This window comes from Leucoraja erinacea, chromosome 4, assembly GCF_028641065.1.
Source record: "Leucoraja erinacea ecotype New England chromosome 4, Leri_hhj_1, whole genome shotgun sequence".
Lineage (NCBI taxonomy): Eukaryota > Metazoa > Chordata > Chondrichthyes > Rajiformes > Rajidae > Leucoraja > Leucoraja erinaceus.
In genome coordinates, this window is record NC_073380.1 from 43378415 (window position 1) to 43391173 (window position 12759).

The window sequence follows — 12759 nt, forward strand, 5'->3', positions numbered from 1 at the left end:
AATTAAGTGTCCATGTGTGATTATGCTAATTACAAGATGAAGCAATAATTTCTTTCTCTGTACAGAGCCATATTTGGTTTCTGTCCATTCGTGTGAATAAATTGTGTTTTTTTGTGTGAAATTGTGATTTCTGGTAGAGCAACGCCTATTTAATTTATACTCCTTTAAATTCTTGCTTTTTTAACGGGGAGAATTTAAGAATTGTTTATTACATTTATGATGGTGGCGTTAATAGTTGTCATGGGGAAGACACATTAGTGAGAGTAGAATTGATGATTCCTTTCCAGTTAAAGAAATACCACTTGCAAAGGCTTGAGCTGAATAGCTTTATCCAGTGTAATAATTCATATAATAAAATTATAATTCTTATTGTAAAATTGTGCGAAAGCTTATCACAGTTTGTAATGTGCAGTAACTGTGACCGTTGTTAAATGTTAAACAGGAAAAGTTTGTCACCTATTGATATATTGATATATATAACTTTTATCTTCCCTAGTGGGGGGGGAGGAGGCTGGAAGAGAGTAGGGAGGGTCAGGAGAAAGCATGGCAGATAATAGGTGAATGCAGGTGAGGGGTTGCGGGTTAGTTGAGTGAAAATAAACTTCATTTATTGGTTTTTTTTGTTAGGGAAATCGGAAGAATGAGATTCTAGCAAATCGCTTGCTGGAATTTCTGATGAAGAATTGCTTTCATGAGAAGAGGGCAGTGTTCAGGCACAACCTGGAAATCATTAAGACAGTGGTGGAATGCTGGAAGGATTGCCTGACTATTCCTTACAGGTGAGCAGTGGGTTCTACAAGCGAATGACCTACGTGCATGAACGTAGACTTCATAAAGAGGGGCAGCACAAAGACATAACAGTAGAGCTGCTTGTTGCCTCATAGCTCTGGCGTCTCGGGTTTGATCCTGACCTGGCCATTTAGGACTGAGAGTAAAAGCTTTTTCACCCACAGTGTTGTGAATCTGTGGAATTCTCTGCCACAGAAGGCAGTGGAGGCCAATTCAATGGATGTTTTCAAGAGATTGTTACATTTAGCTCAAAGGGCTAACGGAATCAAGAGATATGGAGAAAAAGCAAGAGCGGGGTACTGATTTTGGATGATCAGCCATGATCATATTGAATGGCGGTGCTGGCTCGAAGGGCCGAATGGCCTACTTCTCCACCTATTTTCTATGACCTCTGGACCTGTCTGTTTGGAGTTTGTATGGTTTCCCCAAGTCTGTGTAGGATTCCATCAATGTACCAAATATCTGCAGGTTAGCCAGTTAATTTGGCACTATAAATTGCACTGCAAATAAGGGTAGGTGGTAGAATCTGAAAGGAAATAATAGGCATAAAGGAAGAATAAAATAGAATGGTTGCTTGAAAGGTTAGCACAGATAATATTTTTCCATGCGGATTGGACTGTAAGAATAAAACCAACTGTTCGAATCCCTCAGGACCACGGGCAATAATGAAGCAAGCATGGAACCTACTGTAGAAATATTACAACAAGAAGTGATTTTGAGCTAACAACTTGAAATGAATTTGCATTCGCATTGTGTCTTTTACAATCTTGAGGTGTTGCAATTAGCTTAATAGCCAGTGAGAAGCTTCTGAAAATATCGAAAATATAGAATTGAATTTGCACTAAGCAATGCAGCACTTTCTCAAGAACATTCACGTAAAATCTAAGCTTAAAATTTTTGATTGGCACTTTTAAGCCACAATATGCCGATGAAATGGGGTAGCTATTAGCTACAGTTGATGGTATCATATAAGGCTATCCCTATGTTATGAATGCCCGACTTATGGAATAGGAACGAGCTCCCATGATATTATTAAATTTGAAAGTCCGACATGTTTGTTCCTATCAAAAGCAGACCCTGTTTCCACTCTCTACACTTTCTTTCCTATTAATCTTAGGTGCTTTGGATGCCATTCATTACAATGCTTTGGACGTATGGTGACCATATTGAATGTTTTGTGTATGTTCTGAAAGGTGGACAAAATCAACACTGTAAAAAAGGAAATGTAATAAAAAGAAACCACAGAAGCTGGTTTCTACCAAAGATAGTCACAAAATACTGGAGTAACTCAGCAAGTCAGGCAACAAATCTGGTGAAAATGGAGAGGTGACACGGGTTGGGACTATAAGTAAGAAACCTGTATGTTACCCTGGGATGGCCTGTAAAAGAAAATATAAAAGTTAGAAAGATTTTTATACGATAAGATTTTTTTTTTAATTCTGAGGTACATGATGTAAAGTATTGTAGCGATGATACACATTTACGGACACGTAAGGTGTTTGGTGTTGTATATTTTATCTTAACATCTAAAATTGTTAATATTTTTTGTGCAGTTTGATCTTTGATCGATTTGCCGGAAGGGATCCGAATTCCAAAGACAACTCTGTCGGCATCCAGTTGCTTGGCATTGTTCTCGCCAATAATTTCCCCCCACACGATCCAAAATGTGAAATTGACAGTGACAGGTAGGCAAATTAGGAAATATTTAAGCTTTTGTGACTGATACAAAATAGTGACCAACATAATGAAAACCATTTTGCAGTGACAGAAACCATGCTTCTTGATTGACTTTGTATATTTGGCAAATATACATTCAGAAAGCGACAACATGTTATTAAGTTTAGCACATTTGAATAAAGTGCAAATCCCACAACGACATTTAATCAAACTGAATGTCCAAAGTCATTTGTGAACTATGCAAGCAGAATGTCAACTACCTATAGGATCTATTTATACTACTAATTTTGATGTTATATTCTTTAGATCACAACTATTGCAGGAAGACCTGGAAGTTTGTTACATATAACTTAAATTTAAAGCGACATATTTAGATATATACATTTAGTTACAGATATTTGAGCCCTGGAATATTTCTTAATGAAAAATTGGAACATTGTTGATTTTCTGAGTTTTATTAAACTTCTAGCAGAATCACAGGAGGGATCAGATTTGACTCTAAACTATTGAAAACAAACACCTGCTTGCATTTTGTTCAGAATTTATTTTTGTTTAGAACGGCACTGTCAAACCAGCCTTCTTTTTATTGAATACAAATTCTTTCAATGCAGCAAAATATTTAACATGTCCAAACTTGACTTGACTTGACTTGAAATTTAGTTTCAACCTGTGGGTTTGATGAGAAGCTTGTGAATTCCTTTTTCATGCATTGCGGCATTTGGGCATTAGAGGTGAAGAGAAATTTTAACTTGGAATTTCACATTCCATTGTTAAATTTTCTCCCTCATGTTTCCCCTAACCATACAACTTCAATCCCAGAACTGTTGCTGCTCTGAATGGAAACAAATGTTCTAATATATTCTGCATTGTTTGGCCTTGACCTTGGGCATATTTTAATTGTATGAAGGAACATCATCTGTCATGGCAGTGTTTCAGATTGCCTCAGGGATCAGTGCTGGGCCTACTGTTGATTGACATTTACATCATTAGAATTAGCAAGCATGATTTGTAAGTTTGCAGATGATATTCAAGTAGGTGGTATCATAGACAATGAAAATGTATCAAAAATTGCAGCAGGATCTTAGTTAGCTGGGCAAGCGAGCTGAAGAATGGCTAATGGAGTTAAATGTAGAGAAGTATGAGATGTTGAATTTTGGGAGGTCAGCCCAGGGCAGGACCTTCACAGTGAATGGCAGGGCCTTGGAGACTATTGGAGAGCAGCGGGATCTAGGAGTATAGGTACATGGTTCCATGAAAGTGTTGTCACACTGGTGACAGGGTGGTAAAGAAGGCTTTTGGTACATTGGCTTTTATCATTCAGGGTATTGAGTATAGAAGTTGAGGTATATGTTACAGTTGTACAAGACTGTGGTGATGCTGCATTTGGAGTATTGTATCCAGTTTTGATCACCCTGCTACAGGAAGGCCATCATTAAGATGGAAAGCATGCAGATAAGATTTATGTGGATGTTGCCAAGACATGCAGGCCTGAACATGGGAAAATATTGGGCAGGCTAGGACTTTAATCCTTGGAGCACGTGGCAAAGGGGTGATCTTACAGAGGTGTATAAAATCATGAGCGGGTTTGCGTGTGAATGCAGAGTCTTTTACCCAAAGTAGGGGAATCAAGAACCAGAGGACATCGATTTAAGGTGAGAGGGGAAAGATTTAATAAGAACCTGAGGGGCAAACCTCAGAGTGTGGTAGATAAATCCTGCCAACAAGTTGCCAACTGAGCTAGTTTTGAGGCAGGTACAATAACAACAATTAGACAATAGACAATAGGTGCAGGAGTAGGCCTTTTGGCCCTTCGAGCCAGCACCGCCATTCAATGTGATCGTGGCTGATCATGCACAATCAGTACCCCGTTCCTGTCTTCTCCCCATATACCTTGACGCCGCTATCTTTAAGAGCTTTGTCTAGCTCTCTCTTGAAAGCATCCAGAGAGCCAGCCCACACTGCCCTCTGAGTCAGAGAATTTCACACTCACAACTCTCCGTGTGAAAACATTTTTCCTCATCTCCGTTCTAAATGGCTTACCCCTTATTCTTAAACTGTGGCCCCTGGTTCTGGACTCCCCCAACATCCGGAACATGTTTCCTGCCTCTAACGTGTCCAAACCCTTAATAATCTTATGTTTCAATAAGATATCCTCTCATCCTTCTAAATTCCAGAGTATACAAGCCCAGCCACTCCATTCTATCAACATATGACAGTCCCGCCAACCTGGTGAACCTGTGCTACACTCCGTCAATAGCAAGAATGTCCTTCCTCAACCACTTGGACAGGTACATGGATAGGAAAGGTTTAGAGTGATGCGAACAAAATGAGGACATATGTGACTAGGTTAGATTGGGCATCTTAGTCAGCATGGACAAGTTGGGCAGAAGGACCTGTTTCTGAGCTCTGAAGGTACACACAAAATGCTGGAGTAACTCAGCGGGTGAGGCAGCATCTCTGGAGAGAAAGAATGGGTGACGTTTCGGGTCGAGACCTTTCTTCAGACTGATGTCAGGGGAGGGGACAGGACAAAGATACAGTGTAGGCGGAGACAATAAGACTGGTGGGAGAACTGGGATGGGGGAGGGGACTGAGAGAGAAAGAAAGGGCTATCTGGTTAGAGAAGTCAATGTTCATACCACTGGGGTATAAACTACCCAAACGAAATATGAAGTGCTGTTCCTCCAATTTGCGCTGGGCCTCACTCAGACAATGGAGGAGGCCCAGGATAGAAAGGTCAAATTGGGAATGGGAGGGGGAGTTGAAGTACTGAGCAACCGGGAGATCAGGTAGGTTACGATGGACTGACCGGAGGTGTTCAGCGAAACAATCGAAGAGCCTGTACTTGGTCTCGCTGATGTAGAGAAGTTGACACATGTAACAGCGGATACAGTAGATATCTAGTAGATATGACTGACCTGGTTACTACTTCAGTGCTCTTCCCAAAACAAGTGAACTTTGTTGTTTATAATTAACATAGTTTAGTAAATGTAAAAAAAGCGTTTTTGTTGATCAATAATGTATATTTTCTTCTGTGTCGTATTGAATATCAACAGATTGCATTTCACCACTGTAAAGCATATTCTAGCTGATGTTTCACATATAAGTTTACCTTCTGTTAGATATTTCCGGAGACTGGTAGAGAACCTTTCCTTCACAAGATACAAAGAGGTGTATGCAGCAGCTGCTGAAGTCCTTGGCCTTGTCCTCCAGTACTTAGCGGACAAAGTAAGCACCTTGTGTTCAAATAATAAGCAAAACTTACTTGTTTTTGATGAATATTATTTGAGGATTTAGTGTCTGTTAGTTGATGACAATGGGAACATTAGATGTTGATAAGTTCAGTGAAGTGAGTCATTATTAAGCATGACGTTAAACATTAACCAAACAAAATGGAAAAGATGGAAATACTGAGCAGGTTAGTTGTAGAAGAAACAGTGTTGAAGACACAAGGAACTGCAGATGCTGGAATCCTCTTTCATCCCCCGGCCCCCCTTACTCCACTAAAAGTTGGTGTCGGTTAACCAGTTCCACAGTTCCCAACGATGTATTCCTCTTGGGATCCCTGGCCATCAATCAGTCACTCAGGGAACCTCCCTGCATGAGGTCATTCGTTGACGGGCCTGATTTGTCCTGGTCTTTTCTTGCTCCTGTCCATCTCCCACCCCCCCACAATCAGACTGAGGAAGGATCCCAACCTGAAACGTCACCTATCCATTTCTCCAGAGATGCTCCCTGACCAGCTGAGTTACTGCAGCATTTTGTTTCTATATCATTGAGGAAAAAAAATCTAGTTAGACAGGTGTGTATGCATGGGCAGAGACCGTTATAGGGGAGGGTTGGGTTAGCTGAAATGAGAAAATTCAATGTTCACACCTTTGGGTTGTAAGTTGCCCATGCAGAATGTGAGATCACCTACTAGCATGAATCCCATTCATCTTCCCCCTGCCTGGTTCCTTTTGCCCATCATTTCTTTCCCATCTCGTTCCACCTTTCACCTACCAGCCTCTGCCATCCTCCTTTGCATTGCTATATGCCGGCAGTTTTTCCTGAACCCTCTCAACCTGAAGCATTGATTTACACGTTTTACCTCCACAGATGTCGCTTTACCCCTTAAGTTTTTGCAGCATTCTTGTTTTGTTCTAAATTCCAGCAACTCCTTTGTCTTCTGATAAATCATAAAAGCACTTGTGTATCTAATAACTTAACCTCAACCTCATTCCCTCTTATTATTATTTTAATCATCCACAGCTCTTTCTGGCTTGTTATATTGAAGATGATATTGGGGTTAATGAAAAATAAAATGTTCTGGACAGCAGTAACTCTCCTAATGGATTAACGCACTAGATGGTTCACAGGGGGCGGGTCTTTCAAAAGTGGCCAGATTTCTGCAGACAGTCACACAATTAAATCTGTTGACAGGATTTTAGGAGCTTTTAATAATGGGGAGTAAAATCAATTGATGAAAGGCGAGATAATCTTTCTATCCCATCCAGATTTTTATCTGCAGAACATCTATCCCTTATTCTAGAAGAACATTGCAACTCTTTTGTTATTTTCCTCGACCAACTGTTGATTAAAAATCTTGCTTGATTTTCAATATTCAGCAATTTAGTGCCATATTTTCATTTTCCAGAAAATTGATATTCCCATTCACGATACAATTGTTAAGGAATTACAGCAACTTCATTGTACAAAAGAGGACAAGTTTATTGTGTGTTTGAGTAAGATTGCCAAGCATTTCCCTCCATTTGCTGACAGGTAACGATTAACATTTTTGTGACATGAATGTGATGGTACAATTCGTACTTTTATGTTTTAAAAGATGCAGTGTGGAAAACTAATTGTAAACAGTTTTATTTAACTGTATATTGCATAAATAGAATTTACATCAGTGTTAGGAGTTGGCAGACTTGAGCTAATTTGAATCATGTAGGTGCTGTATTCCCATTTTTCTTCGAAGATTTAAAATTACCTTATAGAATGGAATGGATTAATTAATACTGCAGAGACATGGAGTCTTTACATTTGTTACTTTTGAACATATTGGATGAAGGCACATATTGGGGCGTCACAGTGGCGCAGCGGTAGAGTTGCCGACTTACAGCGCCAGAGATCCGGATTCGATCCTGACTCGGAGTTTGGAGTTTGTACATTTTCCCAGTGACCGCGTGGGTTTTCACCGGGTGCTGCGGTATCCTCCCACATTCCAAAGACGTTTGTGTTAATTGTCTTCTGTAAATTGTCCCAAGTGTGTTGGGGAAAAATTGTGTATTGGTGATTGGTGGTCAGCATGGACTCGGTGGTCTGACAAGCCTGTTTCCATACTTTATCTGTAAAACTAAAACTAAAATATTGTGTCCATAAAATGGAAAATGTGCCAGATTGTACAATCTTGTACACTTGCCCAAGCAGTTGTCCCCACTTGCCTTAAAACCACCTCCATCGTGCCAGTGCCAAAACACTCCACTGCGGCAAGCCTCAGCGACTTCCGCCCAGTTGCACTTACCCCCATCATCACCAAGTGCTTCGAGAGGCTGGTCCTGGCACACCTCAAAAGCTGCCTACCCCCCACACTGGATCCCTATCAGTTTGCCTACCGCAAGAACAGGAGTACGGAGGATGCCATCTCAACGGCACTTCACTCCGCCCTCTCCCACCTCGACAACAGAGACACTTACGTAAGAATGCTGTTCATCGATTACAGCTCAGCATTCAACACCATTATACCATCAAAACTGATCACCAAACTCTGTAACCTGGGCATCGACCCCTCCCTCTGCAACTGGATACTGGACTTTCTAACCAACAGACCCCAGTCTGTTAGGTTAGACAAGCACACCTCTTCAACCCTCACCCTGAACACCGGCGTTCCACAGGGCTGTGTGCTGAGCCCCCTCCTCTACTCCCTCTTCACCTATGACTGCACACCTGTACATGGTACTAACACCATCATCAAGTATGCAGATGATACAACGGTGATTGGCCTCATCAGCAACAACGATGAGTTGGCCTACAGGGAGGAGGTCCAGCACTTAGCAGCATGGTGCGCTGACAACAACCTGGCCCTTAACTCCAAGAAGACCAAGGAGCTCATTGTAGACTTCAGGAAGTCCAGAGGCGGCACGCACACCCCCATCCACATTAACGGGACGGAGGTGGAACGTGTTTCTAGCTTCAGCTTCCTGGGAGTCAACATCTCCGATGACCTCTCTTGGACCCACAATACCTCAACTCTGATCAAGAAGGCTCACCAGCGTCTCTTCTTCCTGAGGAGACTGAAGAAGGTCCATCTGTCTTCTCAGATCCTGGTGAACTTCTACCGCTGCACCATCGAGAGCATCCTTACCAACTGCATCACAGTATGGTATGGCAACTGCTCTGTCTCCGACCGGAAGGCATTGCAGAGGGTGGTGAAAATTGCCCAACGCATCACCGGTTCCTCGCTCCCCTCCATTGAGTCTGTCCAAAGCAAGCGTTGTCTGCGGAGGGCGCTCAGCATCGCCAAGGACTGCTCTCACCCCAACCATGGACTGTTTAACCTCCTACCATCCGGGAGGCACTACAGGTCTCTCCATTGCCGAACCAGCAGGTCGAGGAACAGCTTCTTCCCGGCGGCTGTCACTCTACTCAACAACGTACCTCGGTGACTGCCAATCACCACCCCCCCCGACACTTATTATTATTTATTCAAATCATTTGCTATGTCACTCTTCCAGGGAGATGCTAAATGCATTTTGTTGTCTCTGTACTGTACACTGACAATGACAATTAAAATTGAATCTGAATCTGAATCTGAATTTGGTGTTATGAAGTCTGTAGTGAGGAAAAATCCAGGACCTGAAACCTTCACTGTGTTTCTGCCTCCACAAGTGCAGTCGGACCTACCGAATATTCCCAATATTTTCTCTTTTGTTTCATTGTAAAGTATTCCCAGGGCTGTAAAAGTACTGTGACCATTCCATAATGTCACCTTTCAATCTCTCCCCTTATCATCGCTTTTTACCTTAACTTCAATGTCAGAACATCCTATGTAAACCAGCAATCTGGAGAAAACGACAGTACTTAGCAGATCAGGCAGCATCTCCGGAGAGAGAATCAGAGTCACTGTTTTGGTTCACAGAAAAGGGCTAAGTTAGAGACAAACAAGTTTTAAAATGCCATGAAGGGATAAGAGATTAATATTTAAAATAATGTCTTTTTAGTAGCATGTTTGTACAAAAGCTGCTATCAAGTTGTGCTATGTTTTGAATACATTGTTCATAAAGAATTTGTTCTAATACCCAAGTTCCTCAAGTGTTTTATGTGATTTTACATTCAAGGTTTCTGAACGCAGTATTTTTCCTATTACCAAAGTTGTATGGTGTACTAAAAACCCACTGCCTGGAAGTGGTAATGTATCGGGCAGAGGAAATACCTGATGTTTACCTGCAGTTAAAGAGCAAAGATTTTGCACAGATCCTGGCACATCGGTGAGCTGATAGTTATATATTTTATGTCTCATGAGAATCTCCGGTTTTGTAAGCTTTTTTAAAAATCGATTAATTTTTTCCCTCTAGTTTAACACAAGAGCACTTGAGTTGAGTTTAATCTATTCACACGTTTACTGAGGTACAGTGAATAGCTTTCGTTGCGTGCTAACCAGTCAGCGGAAAAACAATACATGATTACAATTGAGCCATCCACAGTGTACAGATACACGATAAAGGGAATAATGTTCTGTGCAAGTTAAAGCCAAAGTCCGATCAAAGATAGCCGAGGGTTTCCAATGTGGTTCGGTAATTCACTCCTATCTCATCTTCGCTGGCCTTCTGCTGGTTTTTTTCCCCTGGATAGTTAACCTGCTCTGTATATTTCCCAGTGTTTCTGTTGAACTAGTGTTCAGAGTTACCCCAGGAACTCCAATTCATTCCTTCTACTGGAAGTGAAGTGTCCTGTGCCACTTCACATTTTATCAAAGTGGTGGGATTGAACCGCAAGAACAGGAGTACGGAGGATGCCATCTCAACGGCACTTCACTCCGCCCTCTCCCACCTCGACAACAGAGACACTTACGTAAGAATGCTGTTCATCAATTACAGATCAGCATTCAATACCATTATACCCTCTAAACTGATCACCAAACTCGGTAACCTGGGCATCGACCTCTCCCTCTGCAACTGGATACTGGACTTTCTGACCAACAGACCCCAACCCCCTCCTCTACTCCCGCTTCACCTACGACTGCACACCTGTAAATGGCACTAACACCATCATCAAGTATGCAGATGATACAACGGTGATTGGCCTCATCAGCAACAACGATGAGTCGGCCTATAGGGAGGAGGTCCAGCTCCTAGCAGCATGGAACGCTGACAACAACCTGGCCCTTAACTCCAAGAAGACCAAGGAGCTCATTGTAGACTTCAGGAAGTCTAGGGGCGGCACACATACCCCCATCCACATCAACGGGACGGAGGTGGAACGTGTTTCCAGCTTCAGGTTCCTGGGGATCAACATCTCCGATGACCTCTCTTGGACCCACAATACCTCAACTCTGGTCAAAAAGGCTCACCAGCGTCTCTTCTTCCTGAGGAGACTGAAGAAGGTCCATCTGTCTCCTCAGATCCTGGTGAACTTCTACCGCTGCACCATCAAGAGCATCCTTACCAACTGTATCACAGTATGGTATGGCAACTGCTCTGTCTCCGACCGGAAAGCACTGCAGAGGGTGGTGAAAATTGCCCATTGCATCACCAGTTCCTCGCTCCCCTCCATTGAGTCTGTCCAAAGCAAGCTTTGTCTGCGGAGGGCGCTCAGCATCGCCAAGGACTGCTTTCACCCCAAACATGGACTGTTTACCCTCCTACCATCCGGGAGGCGCTACAGGTCTCTCCGTTGCCGGACCAGCAGGTCCAGGAACAGCTTCTTCCCTGTGGCTGTCACACTACTCAACAATGTACCTCGGTGACTGCCACTCCTCCCACAGGAAAAAACACTATGTCTGTATACATGTAAATAGATTTATTTATTGAAATCATATTCTATGTCGCTCTTCCAGGGAGATGCTAACTGCATTTCGTTGTCTCTTTACTGTGCACTGACAATGACAATTAAAGTTGAATCTGAAGGGGATCACCAGTGGAATGAACATAGCACATTTGTTACAGAGATGTTTTAGTATAACATTTTCTGTGCATCTTTTAAAATGACTAGAGTTTGTAGATGTGCGTGACAAAGTCTCAGTTTTAAATCTATGCAACCAATTAATACACTGTTTTCAACATAAAATTGTGAGGCTAAACTCACCATAATAATCACTGCTGAAGCAAATATCTTGAAAACTAAAACTCTTACTTTTTTTTTAAATTCCATGCTTACCTTTGCTTAAAGTTTATTAGTGGTCAGATATTGAATACAAAATGCATTCGCATACTGCAAGTAAACCTTAATCAAACACAAAATGTTATCTTCCTTACAAGTAAACAGTGTTTTTCTTAAAATACACATCAATATTGAAAAATTATTGATAACATACTTAAAAAAAAAAGTGCATTGGTACCTTTACAAGTGAAAATGTTTCTTTCCAGAAAAGCTGTTGTCTGAAATGTTCTTTGGATGTCAAATTCTTGATTTATAGTGATCACAGGGTCTATCTTCGCAACATGTCACTCTGGTGCCTTATAGCTGAACAGTTAGTACATTATCCTTGATGAAAGCGAGTCATCCAAAACACACACATCCTAGATTTGGTTCTTCAGTCTGTTCTGAGATTGTTGATCTCATTCATAGACATGATTGGGACTACAGGTGCACAACCTTTTATCCGGTGTTCCAGAAACCGAAAAGCTCCGAAAACCGGCCATTTTTTCCAGATGTCGTCTGCGCACCAAAGCTCGCGTTTGGCGCCAAACTTGACCCAAAACGACCCACGGTCAACCCAGGTCTGTACTACTGTAGCGGCTGCCTCCTCCCTGGAGACCGGGAGACGCTTAAACATCTGTAAATCATTGCTTAAATGTTAGTCAGTTAGTTTGGAGGGCTTTTATGTGAAGGGGGGTGAAGGGGTAAACTTTAATTCTTAGTCCCCTACCTGGTCGGAGAGGCGGGGAGCGGTCAGTGCCTTACCGGTTCGCCGTGCAGTGGCCGCAGCGCTGTGGCCGGTGGGGGCTGTGGGCGCGCGCTGTTGTAGCTCCGACCCCGGCAACTCTACCCCTGGCTGCGAGGCGCTCCCAAATCCAGCGCCGCCCGCGGCCTGACGCCCCAGCTCCGCAAATGTCGGGAGTCGGCGGCGTCGCAGCGGCAAGCTCCGGA

The 12759-nt window shown here is 42.5% G+C and overlaps 1 protein-coding gene across 1 annotated transcript in view; it reads left to right on the top strand.

The window, feature by feature from the left end:
• The window catches only part of prkdc (protein kinase, DNA-activated, catalytic subunit), a 249275-nt gene that overhangs the window by 148297 nt on the left and 88219 nt on the right, over positions 1–12759 (top strand). The window contains exons 50-54 of the mRNA XM_055634106.1: positions 628–779; positions 2343–2474; positions 5589–5694; positions 7103–7227; positions 9789–9938. Coding sequence (XP_055490081.1) covers positions 628–779; positions 2343–2474; positions 5589–5694; positions 7103–7227; positions 9789–9938 — 665 coding nt within the window. The remainder of the gene's footprint in view (positions 1–627; positions 780–2342; positions 2475–5588; positions 5695–7102; positions 7228–9788; positions 9939–12759) is intronic.